This window comes from Dendropsophus ebraccatus, chromosome 15 (genome assembly GCF_027789765.1).
Source record: "Dendropsophus ebraccatus isolate aDenEbr1 chromosome 15, aDenEbr1.pat, whole genome shotgun sequence".
NCBI classification, from domain to species: Eukaryota; Metazoa; Chordata; class Amphibia; order Anura; family Hylidae; genus Dendropsophus; species Dendropsophus ebraccatus.
In genome coordinates this window covers 64649435-64672366 of record NC_091468.1, presented here as the reverse complement: position 1 = coordinate 64672366, position 22932 = coordinate 64649435, and the positions used below count along the sequence as shown (strand labels likewise).

The following is a 22932-nucleotide window of genomic DNA, read 5'->3' as shown; positions in this document are numbered from 1 at the left end:
GGGACATAGGTAACATGTCAGTTTTACCACAGAGCGAACAGCGTAAAGGATAAGGGGGGCTGACTACTATATGGGGCACTATAAAAGGGGGCTGACTACTATATGGGGCACTATGGAAAGGGGCTGACTACTATATGGGGCACTATGGAAGGGGGCTGACTACTATATGGGGCACTATGGAAAGGGGCTGACCACTATATGGGGCACTATGGAAGGGGGCTGACTACTATATGGGGCACTATGGAAAGGGGATGACTACTATATGGGGCACTATTATGGGATGGTGTTTGGGCAACTACTTTATGGTGCAGTATTAAGGGAGCTGATACTGCATGGGCTACAGAAGGAGGCATTTTAAAAAAAATTCTGGCCACTATGAAAGAGAGTTGTCATAAAAGTGCAGCACCTAAGGTGAACTATTGATACAAAATGGGGGGGGGGGGGGGGCAAGTTCTGTGGACAGCCCCATGGCCCATGGTTCAGTTAATTTGCCACTGGCATCCAAGTCATTCGTATCTCCCATGACAGTGGATGCTTCCTGCCATAGGGAGCCAGCATACTAGGCTTCAAGCCTGTTATCCCCATCAGTCCCTACATTAGGGGCGGCACATGCAGCAGTGACCGAGGACACTTCCCTGTCGGTGTCAAGAATGCAAAATATCAAGAATGGCTGGGGGCTTTGTCAAATTTTTTAAAATTTTGGCCCACTATGTATTTGAGTTTGACACCCCTGGAATAGACGTTGATATGGCATAAAGGAAAATTTGACTATAAGCTTATGTTGATTTTAAAGTGTCATAAGAGCTACATGCATTATGGTCACATGGTGTGTTCTTATCCATGGAGACCCGAACCTCCTGGATCAGGGGTAGGAAACCTTTGCTCTCTAGCTGCGCAAAACTACAACTCCCATTATTCCTGGACAGCCAAAGCTAAAGCTTTGGCTGTCCAGGCATGATGGGAGTTGTAGTTTTGTAACAGCTGGAGAGCCAAGGTTCCTTACTCCTGTCCTGGATGAACGGATCTGACAGCAGCTCTCATGACAGGTGCACTTAAAACACACACTATAATATATTATATATATATATATTTTTTTTCTCAAGACAGATACTCGCAGCTACGTCTTCTGTTCTTTATTGTCTCATCACTTACCATAAAGGGCATTTTTCGAAGGAGAATACACGAAGGCTAAAGTGTAAAGGTAGAAGTTCAGCAAGCCATAAAAAGAGAGAAACTCAGCTGGTGTTACAGATTAAGGAAAAACATGGAATGTTATTAGAAAAACCTGAATTTATTACCACTGCGGTGACAGATCCCACTCACACAAGCCTCAGCACCCTTACTTATGCTAAACCATTATGGCTACAGTTACTCAGTTACCTATAGCCCATCCATACTGCCCCCCCAACCCTCCTTGGCTGAACTTCCAGGACATGTAACCACTGCAGAAACACCTGCATGCATGCTATGTACTACCATATACTGCTGTACAACCATATACTGTCTCCATTGCAGATCAGGGTGTAACACACAGGAAAGTTGTTATCCGGATGTGAAAGGATATAATTTTGATAATGCGTAGTTAGCTCGGCGACAAAATTATCTTGTAATACTTGTGACCCAAATCTTAAATACAGGATGACAATGCTGAAAGAGAGAAAAGAAAATAAGATAACAACATAGGAGCATGCAGTCAATGTATTCTGCAGCTGAACCCTTGGGAGAAGCCAATATGCCATAGAGTCTGTCCATGGGGTAATAGCATCTCACAATTACTTCAAAGCTGTATAGTCTAATGTGTTATACCACTAGAGAGAAACTGCAGTGACGACACGCGTGTTCATGGGCTGTGTTTGCTTTTTAATCTCAGCAGCATTCGTGCGAATGGGCAAATGTAATGCAGTTTAAGAGACCAGAAAGCGGACGGAGACTCGAGAACCGTGATGCGGGACCCAGCGCTGGAACTGGGGAGGTTATACTTACCTCTCCACGCTCCCCGGTATCCTCCAGCCCTCTCCCACCCACTGCAGCCGCCACTGGCACTTCTGAAGCTGCCTCTAAAGTGACAGGCTGCTCAGCCAATCACTGTCTGAGACAGGACAGCACCATAGCTTGTGATTGGCTGAGTGGCCTGTCAGTGCAAAGGTGGGTTAGGAAGTGTCAGTAGCAGCTGCGGTGAGTGGGGAAGAGGCAGGGCAACACCGAGCAGTGTGGAGTGGTAAGGAATAACTTTATTACTATTATTAATATCCTATTACCAACATACCTGATAACAAGCACCAGAAACGTCAACGCTGTAAGAAACTTTAAGCGTAGATCTGAAACAGAATGTAATATAAGCCATCATTAGAAGACAATATTACATGGTAACCCCAAAGCCTCAGAACTGGATAATAATAATGATTTTATTTGTATAGCTGATTCCGCAGCACTTTACACAGCGCTGTCTGCTGCCAACTCTGTCCAGAGCAGGAGAGGTTTTCTATGGGGATTTGCTCCTGATCTGGACAGTTCCTGACATGGACAGAGGTGGCAGCAGAGAGCACTGTGTCAGACTGGAAAGAATACACCACTTCCTGCAGGTTTTCCAGCCTGCCCTAGGGGTTAGCTATCTTTTGTTAAGGTTAAATGCCCTATATACATATTTCAATGAAAGAGTCCTTTAAAAGAAAGGGATTGAAAGCTTTAGTCTAGATTTCACAAACAAAGCAGGATGGTGTCCATATTGTGCGTTAGAACTTACCGACATACGGCATATTCCGCAATTCAGAGCATGCCCGTATTACAAGAAACAAGAGGTATAGGATGTACAAAGTTGACACGATCAGAAAGAAAATTTTCATGCCCTAAAAAACAACAAAAGAAAACAGCATCATATAAAAAGCATCTGTCAGACTGTATCGTAATGGATATAAAATAATGACTAGCCCTGGTAACCCACAGCTACTGTCCCTGGCTATATTTATATATTATGTATACACACTATAGCTATATATACACCCGCCAGCCCACTGCTTATAGAGCAGAGTGGTGGTCGGTAACCTAGACAATGAGCATATTAGGAGAAGGAGAAAAGTGTGCTGAGTTGATGTAACTGCAAAAATATATAACTTGGCAAATCCTACAAGTATAACTATATTAGCAGAGATGAGATTCCCCTTAAAGTAAGTAGGTTTAATAAGGATTTGAGGAGGGAGAGAACACCTGACCATTAGGGAGTAATCAAAAGGACAGGTACATGTATATATACGTTCCTACTGCACATACCCCGCGTGGTAGGAATATACATCTACGTTCCTGACTTCAGAGGGTTTGATGTGTGCGGGAGCGCTGCAGTGAGAGCGACCCCGCACACAACAGAGTCCAGAGAGCCGAGGCCAATGACAGGCAGCTGCAATCCCACAGCTGCTTGTCATAAACCCCTTAAACGCTGCGATCTATAGCGATCACGGAATTTAAGGTACTCCGTAACAGAACAAGCTTCTGTCACTGAGTGATCGGGTCTGCTCTCAGGCAGGCTCTATGCATAGATCGCCAATAAAACTGATCTATGCTATGCTATGGCATAGCATAGATCAGTATATGCAATCTAATGATTGCATGTTAAAAAAAAGTGTTAAACAAAGTGTATTAAAAAAAGTTTTTAAGACATTTTTTTTTTAAAGAAAAAACCTTAAAACCCCCTCCTAATAAAAGTTTAAAATACCCCCTTGCCCATTATAAAAATAAAAATAATTATATATCGTAGCATGCGGAATTTTCCAATCTGTTAAAATTAGAGATGAGTGAACCAGGTTCAGGTTGGAGTCCATCCGAACCGGATCGTTCGGTATTTGATTAGCGGCGGCTGCTGAACTTGGATAAAGCTCTAAGGTTGTCTGGAAAACATGGATACAGCCAATGACTATATCCATGTTTTCCACATAGCCTTAGGGCTTTATCCAAGTTCAGCAGCCACCGCTAATCAAATGCCGAAAATTCGGGTTCGGATGGACTCCAGCATGCTCCAGGTTCACTCATCTCTAGTTAAAATATAACATTATTGCTCCCACACGGTGAACCGCAAAAGCAACAACAACTAAAAAAAAAAACACACCAAGATAGCTGATTTTTTAAAATGATATATCAGAAAAAAAATTTATAAAAAGCTATCAAAGTTTTTCTGTTACACCAATATGATATTAATAAAAACTAGAGATTATGGCGCAAAAAATGACACCCCAACCAGAGCCCTGTAGGTGGAAAAATAAAAGCGTTATGGCTCTTAGAAAACGGGGAGGAACATTGCATTAATTTGACCGGGACATCCGATCCGGCATCAATGGGCTCTGTCATGAAGGGGTTAAAGTGGCCCTTTCATTATACCCACACAGTCAACAACTCACCTGAAAGTTGCCAGTATCCACTCTGTATTGGTAAGTTGGATCATGTAACTCGTTAACGCTGTCCAAAAGAAGAAAAAACAAAGACGTCAGGATACATAACCCAAGACCTGAGATAATAAATGTCTCTACCAAGTACAAATGCTGGTTATATTCAAGGTACAAACGGCGCTATTACTTACGTCTGCCATATCCCCAGCGTCACAGAGGCCAGCCAAAGAAGCCCAACTATGAGAAACTTGGGCAAATAGAACGTCATGCACTTCCTCTCACCCTAAATATAAAGAGAGGAAACCAGTGTTACTGACTATTAGTAGAGCTTCTCTATGTATGAGCAGTGCCGTACATGAGTTACTGTATGTGGGCACCTCCAATGCTCCTTAGTGGAAAGCATAGATGGCAATAACCTATGGCAATCTGGGGAGATTCTATTTGCTGGCGTTATGTTAGATTATGCCTTATTTTCTCGTATAAGACAGTGAAGGCTGAAATATGGGTCTGTAGTAAAATATTTTATCTTAAAAATCTTATATGCCCAAAAAAAAAAAGTACCAGAGGTAGTAGTCTGGTAAAAAAAAACATATATGTCAGAAACATATATAGGTTTGTAAATATTTCCCGTTTAAAAATCTCCAATCTTCCAGTACTTATCAGCTGCTGTATGTCCTGCAGGAAGTGGTGTATTCTTTCCAGTCTGATATAGTGCTCTCTGCTGCCACCTCTGTCCATGTCAGGAACTGTCCAGAGCAGAAGCAAATTCCCATAAAAAGCCTCTCTAATTTGCTCAGGAGGTGCTAGACCTAATGCAATTCTACCAGGCTGAATGTATGACACCACAAATTTATATTTATGTAATATACCTAATGTTATTACTGTGGTTTCTAAACACGTTAACTATACTGTTGGCACTAAAGTCAGTGCTTATAGACTTTCTCTTTTGTAATTTGTTCTTAAAAAAACTAATAAAAACATTGAACCAGAAAACCTCTCCTGCTTTTCTTCAGTTCCTGACATGGACAGAGGTGGCAGCAGAGAGCAGTGTGTAAGAATGGAAAGAATACACCACTTCCTGCAGGACATACAGCAGCTGCCAAGTATTGGAAAATTGGAGATTTTTAAATAGAAGTAAATTACAAATCTATATAAACATTCTGACACCAGTTGATTTGAAAATAAAAAATATTTCAAGAGTACCCCTTTAATTTGTGAACTACAAAACATATTTTACACCCATAGCATTATACTTTGGTTAACGTAACAAATGTAAAATAGATACTCCGTTCATACAACCTACCTGTACCCGAATCCCATGATAGACACAAAGCCAAAAGAGCAAGAGAGCACAAAGAAACAGCGACTGAAAGAGGTCGTCCAGCATCCCAGGGAACCAGCTATTAACCAGAAACGTGAGAGGGAAGAACGGGTCTGCAAGGAAACAAGAGCAACATTGTTCACCACTTCATTCTACCAGCAAACCTGGGTCACTTCCCCTCATCCCATCAGCATTCGTGGACGCACAATAAGAGCACAGCGGCTGTGATTTTACCTTTAGGTTAACAGCAGGTCAATAGTCCAGGCGATTTTAAGAAACGTTGTAATTGGGTTTATTAGGCAAATCTGCCATTATCTGCAGTCAAAAAGACTTTCCCCAGGTCCCCCCCCCTCTCATTCACTGCTCATTATCAGGAAATCACGACTCGTTTACATTAGTCGGGCCCTGTGTAACCTATGGAGAGGGGAGGGGGAGGAGGGAGATTAGTCGCCAGCAGAGAACAAAGGATTACACAGTGGGAGCTGTGTGAAAGCCGGTATTTAGAGGTCAGGGAGGTCAGTACTGACTGTCAAGAGGAGATAGCCCGGTCATGTAGCTGTAAATTAAAGCTTTGTTGCCCTGTTTTGGTGCATCATCTCCCTCCACCCCTCCCCTCTCCATAGGAGAACAATGAAGACGGGGGGAGAGCTTCAAACTGCTTTTTCATGATAAAAATGCATTTTTCGGCTAATGAATCCAATTACAAAGTTTCATAAAATCGCCTGTACTATTAATTTCTGCAAAAAAAAATTAAACGACAGTGACACTTTAAGTTTAAATCAACGTTATACATAAGGACACTAGGTGTCTCCCTTCACTGTACATGTGTACAGTTGCTGCGCGTCCACATTCAGTAGCAGAAAATCCTGGGGGTGCTCGCATTGTATGGTCAGCTCTCCTGTCACACAGCACCAAAACCTCTGTAACCACACAGTGACATTATACATAACACAGAGCAGTGTCTCCTGATAAGCTGCAGAGCTGATAATAGAATTAGTAGTTAATTAAGTTAATTGCCCTCAGTTGATATACAACCTGCATGATGGACAGGTGTCTCTTACTGTGTGAGCGCACAAAGGACGGGGACTTCCTGTGTTTGGTCTCTCTTTTTTTGAACAGAGAAAAGATCAAATATCAGCACGGAGGGAGCATAGGGCACAGTTTGGCCGTAGGTATAATGTTAATTTAAACATGGAAAACAAAAGCAACCCCTGTTGATTTCTTTAAAAAAAAAAAAACCATTGTGACAGGTATGCTTTAAAAGAAGCTAAACATTGACCTATTACATTCACATAAAGTACTCTAAATGTTGGGAACTAGTAAGAAAGGCACAAAAATCCTATGCAACATGCAGAGCGGCTCAGAACACCTGACATCTGGTGCCTTATTGTATCAGATATTTACTATATTATATATGGACTGATATACCCCCCTCTCTCTTATGAATTGCCTTGGAGGTCACTTTATACCAGTGGGAAGTAACAGACAGATTGCAGGATACATTACGCCATCAGTAGAATGAAATATTCATATAGTCACATTAATAAGTGAAATATATCGGTCCGCTAGCTGGTGGATATACATCTATGAGCTGAGGATCAGCAGAATGCATATGGCACCTATGTAAATTCTTGAGCTCTCTATTGGCAGATAAATCTTTAAAGAACAAAAATTACCATTATAGAGAAGCAGCAGAGGTAGAAGGACCGACATCCATTTCTGTTCTATACCCCAGTCTCTCATGGAAAATTTGCGAAGTGAATGTGCAAATAAACACTGAAAAAAAAAAAAAGAAGAAAAATATATCATACACATACAACTAAAGCTCTACTTACCAACAAAACACAACAATCACTGAACTCAGGGAGAACAGTGAAAAATTCCAATGGAGTACTCATTTACGCGTCTCCATTGATTGTCCCATACATAATTTGAATATGCAAAAAAGGGGTCCGTGGAGCCTCAGTTACGAGTCTCAAAACACGGGAATAGCCAGTTATCCCTCTCTCCAGAGAAGGAAGCCCATTGCCAAGGGGTGCCTCCTAGTGGGGAGAGCACCAAACCACCCTGATACGTAGTCCCTCAGGTCCTCACTCTGTTGGGACCTAAATAGGGAAACACCAGGGTGGCCCCTGTGAGTCAAAGTCTAACTCTGTGGCGAGTATAACGACATAAGACAAGGGTTACCAAGGCCGGGCATCCATCCACAGACTGCAGTTTCGGGGTATTTGCCCCTCGTCAGTGTGGAGCAGGATTCTGGATACTGGGGCAATGAAAAATAGACCACCAAAACACAACAATCACTGAACTCAGTATATATACAGTATATACAGTATATATACAAAAATGTAAACATATCAAGAATAAAATGTTAGCGCTAGTTCTGCTGCTGTCAAGAATTACAAGAATTATAGTAAATATCAAGGTAGAGCTATGGCTATGGCTTAACACTCATAAAGGGGTTGTCCAGTGAAAATCTTTTTCTTTTAAATAAACTGATATCAGAAAGTTATATAGATTTGTAATTTACTTCTATTAAAAAAAATCTTGAGTCTTCCCATACTTATCAGCTACTGTATGTCCTGCAGGAAATGTTTTATTTTCAGTCTGACACAGTGCTCTCTGCTGCCATCTCTGGCTGAGACAGGAACTCTGTCTCGTTTTTCTATAAATCCCCATAGAAAACCTCTCCTGCTCTGGACAGTTTCTGTTTCCGCCAAAGATGTCAGCAGAGAGCACTGTGTCAGACTAAAAATAAAACATTTCCTGCAGGACATACAGCAGCTAATAAGTATGGGAAGACTGGAGATTTTTTAATAGAAGTAATTTACAAATCTATACAATTTTCTGACGCCAGATGATTTGAAAGAAAAATTTTTTTGCTGGACAACCCCTTTAAGGCCACACTCACATTCAAACTACACCCATGCATAATAAACCACATGGCCCGACATTATACTGTAACTTATATGCAAAAAGCAAGGGCTGTATGTATGTGTGTGTGTGTGTGTGTATTTTTATTATTACCGTTAGCAATGCCTGTGAAGCCCTTGCTTTGGTGTAAAAATAATCAAGAGGTATACTTACCTGTCCAGGCTCCCCCGAGCTGTCCTCCAGTCTTGTTTCTGTTTTTACCGCTCATTGTAGACGCCTAAGGAATTTTTTAACCAGTCTCTGAAGCGACAAGGCCAATCACTGAACGAAACAGGACAGCACTGTGGCCAGTGATTGGCTGAGCAACCTGTCACTTCAGAGACGAGTACGGAGCTGCAGTGGGTGGAGGACGCCGGGGAGCCTGGACAGGTAAGCATAATCTTTATTTTTTCTTCCTTACTCTTGCATAAGCCACGTATCACTATTACACGTAGTGATGCACGTCAGGCAGGCGATGATCAGCAGATGATTGTTGTCCTTATTACATGGAGCAATAACATGCTGAATCGAATTGAGTTAGGGTCCCTTAACGCGCCACGAAATGAGGCCGTGTAAACGAGTGCAGTCGGCAGTACACAGCACAATTTATCGAGCGGCCATGGAAACTGACAGCGCAGATATGCATATATCCATGCTGTCAGTTTCCAAATCACACAAGCAGTGCATACTTACCTAGTGCGCTGCTGTGTGATCCAGCACTGTCAGCCCCTGTCCTGCTCCTGCTCTACAGTTGCTGTAACTACAAGTCGACCCCCCCACCCCAGTCTTCTCCAGTATGATTGACAGCCTGAAGACACAGCAGTGGTTGGGAGCCGACACTGCTGTATCACAGTAGCGCACTATGTAAGTATGAACTGGTTACATGATCTGGAAACTGACAGAACAGATATATACAAATCCCAGAACCCAATAGATACATATCTTTGCTGTCAGTTTCCCTTTGCTATCGGCCGTACACCCCCTGTTCACATAGGAAGATCTCTGACAGATAATGATATATTTAAAAGCTTCCTTAAAAGATACGATCAGTATTAGTCCCCACACTTTGGTTGATCATTGTTCTTGGCTGATCATGGTTTCTATTGCTTCCAGGACTATTCTTTCTCAAAATCACATTAACTGAATGGTAGAAGAGGGAAGTGCTGTAGGATTCATGCTCCACGTGCCGACAATCCGCCATTGGTGGAACCACTGACGTTACCTGAGGGGCACCGTATTACTGTCCCCCACCTCACAGACCAGAGTCCTGTATATCTGTGCATTAGTGAGAGTCATCTATGTGAGTGCTGCAATCTATGTTATTTCCAGGGAGATCACAACACTCCTACACTGTGCCAATTCTGCCCTTAAAGGGGTAGTCCAGCGGGGGGGGGGGCACTTTTTTGCTGGGACTGGGGAGGAGGTGGCTGAGGGAAAAGATGTCCACTCACCTCCCCGATTCCAGCGACGGGTCCCGCATCGCGGCGCTCCGGTCCCCGGCGGCTTCCTGGTGTCTGACGATGGCCCAAGATTATACGTTTCAGGTGTGCTCAGCCAGTCAGTGACCGAGGCGGGATCTGAGCGGACTTGAAACGGATCCCGCCTCCTTCACTGACTGGCTGAGCAGACCTGAGACGTCACGGAAACCGGGCACCGGAGCACCACAAAGCGGGACCCGCTGCTGGAACCAGGGAGGGGAGTGGACATCTTTTCCCTCAGCAACCTCCTCCCCGGTCCCAGCAAAAAAGTGCCCCCCCCTCCTCGACTACCCCTTTAACAAGATGGGAAAAAAAAAAGTCCTTCTGTCCAGCAGAATGAATGCAATCCTGGCACTCCTCCAGCATGATACGGCTGGCTTCATTCCTGGTAAACTCACACTGGGAAGGATATTCACAATTACGCAGGTACATACGGAGGTGAACACTAGAAAAAATTTATTCCAGTCTCATACAAGAAGATTCTTCAATCCAAAGATGACAAACGGCTGTCACCTATGTTGTCTTGTACAGGGGCAGGCACTGTTATTTCAACATCCTAGCAGTCCTAATGTGAGTATTCCAGAATTATCCAGAATTCTGACCACCTGTATCAGATACTGACCTTTCAACCATTTCAATGTTTCACAGTCGATAAAAACAAAAGATTTTAAAGGGGAACTACCAGCAGGTTAGACTAATGTAACCTGCTGATATGTCCCTATTGCACAGGAGACGCTGAGGAGGAAGGTATGTATCTTACCTTCTCCCTCCGTGCCATTCTAGTGCAGTTGTTTAGCCCAGGGTCCAGGACAACCGTTCCGAGCACTGCGGAGCTGTTAGGAGCACTGTCCCACCCCTATAGTGTTGTTTTGTCACTAGAACGGGCGGGTTGGCTGGGGGTGCAACGGAAAAGCGCCGAGAATGAAGGTAAGAGACATACCCTCATCCTCGGTGTCTCCTGTGCAATAGGGATTCGTCTAACCTGCTGGTAGTTCCCCTTTAAGCCAAGAATAAATGTGATATAGGGGTTCCTGGTTGTTTTGAAAAGGTGTGAGCTTGCGATCTTACAATTGACTATACGTAGATTATCATTTAATTTTACATTTTTGGCACATTTCGTTGAAGTCAAGGGTACTAGAGTTGAGCAACCTTGAGCACGGCCAGGTTCGTCCAGACCTTGAGTGTGCAGCATTTCATTACTGATGGCGAAAGTAGCTGGATGCAGCCCAAGGGAGTCCATAGAGCTGCATCCAACTTCTGCTGTCACCGCTAATGAAATGATGCACACTCGGGTTTGGACCAACCCCGGCGTGCTCGAAGTTAGCTTGTGATTTTTTCATGTATTGTCCAGAAATAACAAAGGAGGCTATGGACTATAATGCAGCTCTATGTACTTACAGTCACCATGAAAGTGAGCACAACAAACACAAAGCGGAACCAGATTTCCACTTGGGAAAATGTTGGGTTGTACGTCTTCCACTAAAAGAAAAGCAAAACAATTATATAGAAAAGCAATACAATAATATAGTGAACCATGCCTGGTCACAATATCTCAAAACACACATGCTATGAAGGTTACTAGATTACTTCTACATGGCTGGCACTATTATGTGGCACTAATGTGGCAAATGCCCTGGAGGACAGACATCTTATGACTTTTCTACATGCTCAAAGATTTTAAATGTTGTCAGTTGAGAAACCGATCGTCAATGGTGTAATAGATGAGCATGTACTGATAAAGTTATTCTGCTATCAGGTGATTCATGATGTTCTTCTGCTTTTACTGCCTGCTCTATGAACGTCTGCTCTACTTGCAGCCAAATGTGTCTGGTATACAGCCTGCAAACACCCTGTTCCCATTTACAGGACACTCTAGCCAGGAATTCAGCCAACTATCGCCCTCCCACTATGTGGGAGGGTTTATAGTCAAGTATAGTAGGAAGGAGATAGAGTTGGCTGGCTAGAGTATCCTGTACACAGGAAGTCTAGTGGTCATTCAACAACAGCACTTTTGTGGGTCTAAGTCAAGTGCACAGCAACTTGTAGGTTTCTTATGTAATAAGCACTGCCTTACACACAACCTTACATTAAATAGGTTTATTATCTTCAGGATGGGTTCAATCGATTGTACTCACTGTAAATGTGACGCCCGTTATTGTGTATTTCAGCAAATCCAGATTATCAAAGCGGACATCGAGGCTATACTTGGTGTAGTTTAGGTATCCCAGATGGACTACGATAATTTCATCACATTTCTGAAACCAAAGATAACAGGCAGAAAATATGAGAATAAAACAGTATACAGCACATTGAAATATGCAGGTACAGTCAATAAAACAGGAGAGTGAGGTCAGCGGACGGGTTCAGGTTTCCACAATTTTTGCTAATTTGCAGCATTGCATTAACAGGACATTCATATTAGTTTTTGATTTTTAAAGGGAAACTCAGCAGGTTGTCCCTATTGCACACAGGGCGCTGAAGATGGAGGTAAGTTTCTCGCCTTCATCCTTGGCACATTAGGAGTTTAATCTTTATGCCGATACTCATAAGAAGGGGTGGGCTGGCCAAGAACGGTAGCCCCGCCCCCAGTGCACCAGAACCTACATAGCATAAATATTAAACTTCTCACAGAGCTCAGGATGAATCTAAGAAAATTAACTTTATCCCCAGCATCCCATGAGCTAGAGCAGAGTTAAGGAACTCTGGCTCTCCAGCTGTTGCAAAACTACAACTCCCAACATGCCTGGACAGCCAAAGCTATGATGGGAGCTGTAGTTGTGCAACAGCTGGAGAGCCAAGGTTCCCTACCCCTGCACTAGAGAGGCAAATCAACAGGTTAGCAAGCTGATAGTTTCCCTTTAAATATGTTAAACCGCTGCAGATGTGAACACCGCCTAAGTTTTGTTTTTCCATTTCTTTCAGGAGGTTTAGGACTACAAGACAGTACAGAAGAATAAACCTTAAGGTGTTTCTGGGAATCAACATTTCTCTACTAGTCTTAAGATAGGCGACATGTCAATATGGATGATTGCTCTGCCTATTTAGCTGGAGTCCAGGTGATCAGGAACTTATCTGTGCACATCATAGTGTCCTGTGCCTATTGTCCATATGGAGTTATACAATGTGTTATGCATAGAGTAGACTGGAGGACATGACACCAATGCACGACACCTCTATCTAAGAGTCCATTTACACAGAAAGATTATCTGACAGATTATCTGCCAAAGATTTGAAGCCAAAGCCAAAAACAGACTAGAAACAGATCAGGTCATAAAGGAACGACTGAGATTTCTCCTCTTTTCAAATCCATTCCTGACTTTGGCTTCAAATTTTTAGCAGATAATCTGTCAGAGAATCTTTCCGTGTAAATGGACCCTAAGGCTGCATTCCCACGTTCCGTGATTCTGACGGATCACGGACGTGGAATGCATGTACTGGAGCCCCCCCGCCCGGACAGCATCTGTAATTAGATGCTGGGAGCGGGGGAGACTGTATTCATAAGTGTCGCGCTCTAGTAACAGCACCGCGCGGCCGGATCATTACAGCGCGGCGCTTATGAATACAGTCTCCCCCGCTCCCAGCATCTAATTATAGATGCTGTCCGGGCGCGGGTGGGCTCCAGTACATGCAGCCTTAGAGTAGGTCATCAGTATACAGCATATTTCTGGAAACATCATAAGTAATGATTATTACTGGTAATCTATAACTGGAACCAGTGATTACTTTCAAGCTGCCTAAACCCCAGGTCATAGAGGTGGTCCCTGGCGGTTTCTCCCAGTCCCAGCAGTCTTGATAGTTAGATCACTCCCTGTATGTAAGGGAGCTACATCAATCCAGGACAGCATGGTGGGGAGAGGTCACTGGGGAGGAGCCGGATGACTTGTGGTTCAGGCAGCATCAGTATTTCCAGCTCTACATCTAATTTAAAGGGGAACTATCAGCAGATTAGACAAATCTAACCTGCGCATAGCCTCCTATAGCACTGGGGACGCTAAGGAGGAAGGTATGTGTCTTACCTTCCTCCTCGGGGCCAGTCCTGCACTGTTAGGGCGGGTTCACACTAAGGAATTCTCGCAGACAATGTCCGCGGAATTCCGTCAGCTGTCCGCCCGCACGGGCAGGCGCTTTTCCGCCGGCTCCATAGACACCATTCTATGGGCCGGCGTATTCCGCGATACGCTAAAAGAAGTGACATGACACTTCTTTCAGCGTATAGCGGAATACGCCGGCCCATAGAATGGTGTCTATGGGGCCGGTGGAAAGGCGCCCAGATGTGCGGGCGGACAGCTGACGGAATTCCGCGGACATTGTCCGCGAGAATTCCGTGGTGTGAACCCGCCCTTAGTCGGGGTAAACTCTGCCCTGGCATCCGGCCCGCACCTTCTAATGAAAATTAATGGAGTGTTTGGATGACGCGGCAGTGCTCCTAAGGGAATTCCGAAGTGGATTTTACCCTGACTAACATGGGAGTGATATCGATGAGGAAGGTAAGGCACATACCCGGGGGCGCTATAGGAGGCTATCAGCAGGTTAGATTAGTCTAACCTGCTGATAGAATTTCATTTACAAATTTATCATTAAAAACAGTGATACAAACCTGTGCACAACTAAGCGACCTGGGCCGGGAGTGTTCTTTGTTATCCACGTAGGGCACGGTGGCATCAGAGGACATACCATGTATTTTTACAGACATTGTAAAGTTGGTCTGGAAGCTGGCGTCTATACACAAGAACAAACACTTGTGAGGAAAACCTTAATGAACTTGTAAAAAAAATAGGAATTGGAGCTATGAGGCTGCAGGATATTATCAGGTATTAAAGGTTAGGGACACACAGGATATAATATTACCCCTTTTATAAAGCGTCGGTGCGGACTCATCTGGAGTATGCTGTTCAGGTTTGTGTACCAATTAATAGAAAAGATGTCCTAGAAAAGGGGTAGGGAACTTTGGCTTTCCAGTGGTTGTAAAACTACAACTCCCATCATGCCTGGACAGCCAAAGCTAAAGCTTTGGCTGTCCAGGCATGATGGTAGTTGTAGTTTTGCAACAACTGGAGAGCCAAGAGTCAATACCCCTTTCCTAAAGCTTGAGAAGGTACAAAGGCGGCAGCTAAACTAATAAGGGGAATGGAGCATCTTAGTTATGAGGAAAGATTAACCCTTTCTCAATGCTGTATATTTATGTCAGCGGACGTGAAAGGAAGTATGGAGGCGTTGAGTCTGCCCCACACACAACAGGTGTCTGATACTTTCTACAACACACACCAACAGCTAATCCCATTTAAACCCTTTAAAAGCTGCCATTAAAAGGGTACTCCAGCGTGGGGGCACTTTTGTGCTGGGACCGGGGACGAGGTGGCCGAGGGAAAAGACGTGCACTCACCTCCCCGGTTCCAGTGGCGGGTCCCGTATCGCGGCGCTTCGGTGCCCGGTTCCAGGCCGCTTCCAGGTGTCTGACGCGGGCCCGAGACGTGACGTCTCAGGTCCGCTCAGCCAGTCAGTGAAGGAGACTTTTCCCTCGGCCACCTCGTCCCCGGTCCCAGCGCAAAAGTGCCCCCACGCTGGAGTACCCCTTTAATAGTGAATGCTGCATTTAAAAGGAAAGAATGACAGCTGAAGTGGCTGTCAGGTGAGTGGTCGGCAGCCCTCGCAACTGTAATTTGTGGGTTAGTTAATATAGCAGGCAGAGGCCTTTACTAGGCCTTCCTGCTGGACACGATGTCTCTGCTAATAGTCTCTACTAGTAGAGTGCCTATCTAACTGACCAATGCAATGTAGTAGCAATGCATTGGTCAGTATAATGGCACCAGTGATAGATGTATAGTTGCCCTTTCAGCAAACAGTGCGATGTATGCTCAGTATGAAGCGGTGTATTCTTTCCAATCTGACACAGTGCTCTCTGCTGCCACCGCTGTCCATGTCAGGAACTGTCCAGAGCAGGAGAGGTTTTCTATGGGGATTTGCTCCTGCTCTGGACAGTTCCTGACATGGACAGAGGTGGCAGCAGAGAGCCCTGTGTCAGACTGTAAAGAATACACCACTTCCTGCAGGACATACAACAGCTGATAAGTACTGAAAGACTGGAGATATTTGAACAAAAGTAAATTACAAATCTATATAACTTTTTGACTCCAGCTGATTTGAAAGATTTTTTTTTTGTCTGGAGTATCCCTTTAAGTAGGAGGTAACTGTGTTTCTCCATCACAACCTGCTGTATAGCCTGTTATGCACATACGTAAATGGACTTAGAGCTCAGCTTACCATCAGATTTGTCAACTTCTATTCGACACATGAGCCATAGCTGCTGGTTGTAAGTTGACATGACAGAAGACTCTAAGGTGTAATGTTCCGCCTGTAAAATTAAAAGTTTTGGAGAACTTTGACTTCAATCTTACAAATAATAAAATATCTCAGCAACTTCTTCATATCTTCTGGTAATCCTATTGTGTCTCCAAAGCTAAGCTATAAACATACAGTATTGTTTGCTTTATAAGACGCACCCCTGGTTAAGACAACTGAAAAAAGGCAGAAACATTTTGTGCTAATTAAACTTTCCCAGTGGTCTAGGGCAATGAAGGGGTTAAAGGCTCTTAAAATCACAGGTCCACTTTAAAGTGTCACTGTCGTTTAAGTTTTTTTTTCTTCCAGAAATCAATAGTCCAGGCGATTTTAAGAAACTTTGTAATTAAGTTTATTAGCTGAAAAATTGATTTTTATCATGAAAAAGCAGTTTGAAGCTCCTCCCCCTGTCTTCATTGTTCTCTATGGAGAGGGGAGGGGTGGAAGGAGATGAGGCACTAAAACTGGACAACAAAGAGTTAATTTACAGCTACATCACCAGGCTATCTCCTCTGAAGTCAGCACTGACCTCTCTGACCTCTAATACTGGCTTTCATACAGCTCCCACTGTGTAATCCTTTGTTCTCTGCTGGTGACTAATCTCCCTCCTCCCCCCTCCCCTCTCCATAGATTACAGAAGGCCGACTGATGTAAAAGAGTCGAGATTTCCTGATAATGAGCAGTGGATGAGAGAGAGGAGGGAGGAGGGGCCTGGGGAAAGGCTTTTTGAATGCAGATAATGGCCAATTTGCCTAATAAACCCAATTACAATTTTTCTTAGGCTGCATTCCCACGTTCCGGGAAGTTGTCCGTGCGCACGGACAATTTTACAGCCCATTGCTTTCTATTGGGCTATTCAGATGTTCCGTGATTTCACGGATCCGTGATCCGTTCCGTTAAAAAATAGGACATGTCATTACTCGGAACGGATGCACGGAAAGAATTCCCCATAGAAATCAATGAGATCCGTGTTTTTCACGGATGTGACATTCGTGTTCATAAGTGAAAAACACGGATGTGATGTAATCAATGTAATTTAAAATGCTTTAACACAGATCCATGAAAAAAAAATGGACACGGATACAAAACGGATGCCAAAACGGATGAAAAACGGACTGTTTTGCACGGATCACGGAGGTTGCTGCCAGACCACAATCACAGACCGGGAAAAACACTGAACGTGTGAATGCAGCCTTAAAATCGCCTGAACTATTGATTTCTGCAAGAAATTAAACGACAGTGACACTTTAACACTCTCCATGACAGTACCACACATACACAGCTCTGGTGCATGCATAATACACCCCCAGCTCTGCTGCATCATCCACACTCAGCTCAATCAGCTCAGCTACTTTAAAATACACACACACACACACAGCTATGATACACAGACCACCAGACACACAGTGTTACCACATTAATATAAAGACAGACCTCTGCTACATCGCTATACACAAACAGCTCTACTACAGAAACACACCCACACACAGCTCTGCTACATAAACATACACACAGACACACAACTTTGCAATATCCCCATACACAAACAGCTCTGCTACGTACATACAGACAAGTTTTAATATGGATAATGCAGATACAGATACTGTAGGAACAATCAATCCTAATCCCAAGACTGACATCACTGAAGGTCCTGCCCGTCCTTCAGCTCCCATACTAAGTTCTAAGATGGGGCTTCTACATGTAGGAATCTGAATGAGATGCACATCACCTCCAGATTCCACTCCGGCCCAGCGCTGATCTCACAGACTGGTGTCAGGCAGGAGAAGGGAGAGAACTGTGCAGCTATCAGTTGCTGCACAGATCAGATGCCCCCTGTTCCCATGGCCACTTTCAGGAAGCTGCTGGGGGCCCGGGAACCGGCGCCAGGGACAGCGGACCCCAGCGCTGGAGCCGGAGAGGTAGGTGCCTGTTGTTCTGTTCAGCCACCTCTTCCCCAGCTCTTTAAAAAAAAAAAAATACACGGCACCGGACTTCCCCTTTAATGCTACATAATGTCTCTCAGGGTCTGTGGAAAGCTGGGTGAACATCATATAATTGCAGCCATTATAGCTCGTCCTCCCATGTAGTGGGGGAACAGAAAGACCAGATTACAATAGTCCTGAAAATCTGCCCTACAATGTGGCATGTAGATGAAGGGCAGCCCCTGCCATACCTTAGAGGATTTCGATGCTTTGGATTGATACGCCTTGGCCTCAATAACATTTGGTCCTGAAAAAGAGCAAAACACAATATAGAATAAAACTCCTCCAAGAAGCAGTAATATGCACCGGAGTTTCACGCTGCTGATCTCATTACATAAACTACAGGCAACAATTTAGAGGTAAAATATTAAAGGAGTACTCTGTAGGTGCAATACATTGCTTTAAAGTGGTCATTCAGCATTAGCAAATACAGTGGTGCCTTGGATTACTAGCATAATTTGTTCCGAGACCGTGTTTGTAATCCAAATCCACTCTTAAAGGAGACAGGCACCCGACCCCCAGCTAGATCCCCTTATACAGACCTCATCTGGCAGAGTCCCGCTCCCGGGAGGAAGATATCCCGCTCAGAAGCCAGCACGCTGTTGGGAGAGGTCCGGCATCCATAGAGAATGAATGGAGCCGTGCGCGCACTGCAGAGATGAGTCCGGCTTGATTCATTCTCTATGGACGCCGGACCTATCTCCACAGCGCGCGCCGGCTTCTGACCGGGATATCTCCGTCCTGGGACCGACTCCGGGAGCGGGACTCGGCTGGATGAGGTCAGTATAAGGGGATCTAGCTGGGGGTCGGGAGCCCGTCACCTCGGCACGGGGGGGTACAGGTCCTCTTTAAACCAAAGCAAATTTTCCCATAAGAAATCACTGAAATGCAGACAATTGGTTCCACATCCCAAAAATAATGATTTATTATTCTGAATAAAATGTAAAACAGATGAAACAAACATTCAGAAACAGCAGAATATGTGATATTATAAGTTACTGTACAGTATAGCAATCAGCATGTGGTGTATAATGTTGGGGGGGATTTACGAAGCCTACGCCAGAGGCGATCGCCAGGGAGAAGTTGCATCTCCTCCCTGGCATACGCCTCCCATACGCCCCGCTCGCCCGATGTGCGGGCTGGCAAAGCTTGCGGGGGCGTGACGAAGCGGGGAGGTGGCGTGGCCTCCTCCCGCGCCTCATTTATCATGAATCATGATCAAAATCTACACCTGCTGGAAGCCCCGCTATGCAGACCATGCCCCTCCCCCACTCCCCCTCCCACCCAGTACAGGGAGCTCTTAAACCAAAGCAATGCTCCCAAACCAAGTTACAATTGTGAAAAACTGTGAGCTCTTCCTACAAAACACTCAAAACACTCAATCCAAGTTACTCTTAAACCAAGGTACCACTGTATTTGCTGTATATCTGTAGTCATATAGGAAATAATAAACATCCTATGCTTACCTGTCCATGTTCCCCTAGTGTCCTACTGGTGATGTCTCTGATATCCCCCATTGACCAGTCACTTCACTCCCAAGATGGAATATTCTCAGGAGTGACAGCCCACTCAGCCAATCACAGGCCGCGGTGCTGGCCCGTCTCAGTTTATGATTGGCTGAGATGATTCCATCTTGGAAGCAAAGTGACTTTGATCAGTGGGGAACATGGGAGACCCCACCAGCAGGACATCATGCGGACAGGTAAGCGAAGGATCTTTAGTGTTTGCTATATGACTGCAGCTATACAAGAAAAGTTGTCCAACGCTGGATAACCCCTTTAATAGAATTATGGTTTGCAATATAACTTTATATAAATAAGTGTGTAGTTTTTTAGCCACACTGGCCTCACCACTGCCACCGTTTCTATCAGAAGCTGCAGGGCTGTTTATAGGGGTATACTGGCAAAAAAAATAAATCTTATAAATCAACTTGTATAAATTTCTAAACAGATCGGGTGTCCGTCCCTTATGTCAGTGTAAAGTATAAATCAACTTGTGTTAGAAAGTTACAGAGATTTGTAATTTACTTCTATTTAAAAATTTCAAGTCCTCCAGTACTTATCAGCTGCTGCATGCACTGCAGGAAGTAGGGTATTCTTTCCAGTCTCTCTAATGCCACCTCTGTCCATGTCAGAAACTGTCCAGAGCAGTAGAGGTTTTCTATGGGGATTTTCTGCTGCTCTGGACAGTTCCTGACATGGACAGAGGTGGCAGCAGAGAGCACTGTGTCAGACTGGAAGGGAAACACCATTTCCTGCAGGACATACAGCAGCTGATAAGTACTGGAAGACTGGAGATCTTTACATAGTAAAGTAGTAAATTACAAATCTGTATAACTTTATGATACTAGTTGATTTGAAAGAAAAAAAAAAATCGCTGTAATACTCCTTTAAGCCCTGCAGTTCTTGATCGCTCTGTTTGGTCAAGCGCTGCCGCCTCTTGAAGGATTGTGAACACACACACACACACATTTAGCACATATATACAGTGGGAAAAAAAACTTACCAGCTATTCCAATAAAGAGGGTTAATCCAAAGCACAGGAAAAATACGACAAAAACCAATACAAAATAGCGTTTAGAGAGCGTGTATAGGCGCATGGGGGCCAACCTGCAATAAAGACATAAATAACGTTAGTAACAACTAAACACCAACACAATGCTACAAACATGTCCTACTAAGTGCTCAACAGAGCCAGCACACCACCAATAAACTGCAGGATACCTATATGCTGGTACCCCAAAGTATACAGGTGATGGAGCCTGAACAAAGGTTTCTACAATGCGTGCAAAGTAGTTTCCATAGAATTCCGTCAACACGCGTCTATCTAAATCTGATCATACACATTTATGTATGGACACAACTAGGAGATATAGGGTTACCCCCCCCCCCCCCAAAAGAAAAAAACAGCGATACAATAGAGCACAATAAAATAATCAAAAAATACATTAAAGCAACCCAGCAGAAAGGTGCCAAATATTGTTTAAAGGAGAAGACCGGCGAAAGTTTTTATTAAAGTAGTGTGTCGCCCCCCAAAAGTTATACAAATCACCAATAGACACTTATTATGGGAAGTGCTTTTTTCCCTGCACTTACTACTACAGCTTCACTTCCTGGATAACATGGTGATGTCACTTCCTGGATAACATGGTGATGTCACTTCCTGGATAACATGGTGTCGTCACTTCCTGGATAACATGGTGATGTCACGACCCGACTCCCAGAGCTGTGCGGGCTGTGACTGCTGGAGAGGATGAGGGACACAGGGCACTAGAGGGAAACTGAGCATCCCTCTGCCATCATCCTGTCCAGCAGCCACAGCCCCCACAGCTCTGGGAGTTGGGTCATGCCATCACCATGTTGTCCAGGAAGTGACATCACCATGTTATCTAGGAAGTGACATCACCATGTTGTCCAGGAAGTGACATCACCATGTTGTCCAGGAAGTGACATCACCATGTTATCCAGGAAGTGAAGCCTTGATGCAGTAGTAAGTGCAGGGAAAAAAGAACTTTATAAGCATTTCCCGTAATAAGTGTATATTGGGGATTTGTATAACTTTTGGAGGGCAATACAATAATTTAATCAAAAATTTCGCCCGACTTAATGCATAATAAACCTGGCGTACATGTCATGCAAATTATATCAAAATGCTTGTGCGTTTGCAATAATAAATGTCAGGAGCAGAACCCTTCATACAAAGTAAGGGAAGCTGAACATTAGATATTACAGCCCTTCCGTTTATATAGGATCTAGAACACAAACTGTACAGATTATAAAGTGCAGGACCTGGAATGAATAAATATAAATATATATATATATATATATATATATATTTGGTCCAAAAGTGGGTGGAAGGTTTGTGTATTCATAACCCTATTATACATACTGTCCACCTACTTTGGACCACCCTTTTGGGGGTGATCTACACCATTAAAAGTATATAACATGTTAAAACTGGTGCAGGAACAATGTGCAAATATATATATATATATATATATAACAGTATCCTCCTTTATTGTGTCCCTGTATGTGCAAACCTACAAGACTAATATTTATTTAGGCAGAGGAGTTAATAAGGAGGGAGATAGTGGATAATGCTGAGCAGTGTGGATGATACATCTAAAGGACACATTACAAAGTTCACTCAGGAATGATATGACATGTCTTAGAGAAACCCGTCGGTGCCCTTTCACCGGTGACAGCGTGGTAGCTGCACACGTGCCTGAGATGCCTGACCATGTAACACAAGTGTGCACGTATAATACTGCTATACAATTCTCACTCATGTCTCGGCTTCTATATAGAGGCCGGTCACACAGTATATTCCCCGTATACAGATAATGTTCCGATCTGTGATATATTATATACATTGTGAAGGGCAGCTGGCAGGAGCGGCGCTCAGGTGACATTCCTGCCATACATACGCTTCCTGCAGACACGGGCCGCCTAGTACCCTCCTTCCGTCTTCTATATCTATAGTTTAAAATAGCCCATCAGGTTTAGCAGGTAAATGGTGAGTGCAGC

The 22932-nt window shown here is 44.0% G+C and overlaps 1 protein-coding gene across 2 annotated transcripts in view; it reads right to left on the bottom strand.

Annotated features, from left to right (window-relative positions):
* The window catches only part of TMEM181 (transmembrane protein 181), a 43810-nt gene that overhangs the window by 3003 nt on the left and 17875 nt on the right, over positions 1-22932 (bottom strand). For both annotated transcript variants that reach the window (XM_069955594.1, XM_069955595.1), the window contains exons 2-15: positions 20912-21015; positions 18598-18653; positions 16347-16437; positions 14683-14804; positions 12221-12340; positions 11484-11564; positions 7371-7470; positions 5677-5807; positions 4565-4656; positions 4386-4443; positions 2744-2846; positions 2267-2318; positions 1565-1647; positions 1153-1242 (exon numbers count right to left, since the gene is read on the bottom strand). In XM_069955594.1, coding sequence (XP_069811695.1) covers positions 1153-1242; positions 1565-1647; positions 2267-2318; positions 2744-2846; positions 4386-4443; positions 4565-4656; positions 5677-5807; positions 7371-7470; positions 11484-11564; positions 12221-12340; positions 14683-14804; positions 16347-16437; positions 18598-18653; positions 20912-21015 — 1283 coding nt within the window. The remainder of the gene's footprint in view (positions 1-1152; positions 1243-1564; positions 1648-2266; positions 2319-2743; positions 2847-4385; positions 4444-4564; positions 4657-5676; positions 5808-7370; positions 7471-11483; positions 11565-12220; positions 12341-14682; positions 14805-16346; positions 16438-18597; positions 18654-20911; positions 21016-22932) is intronic.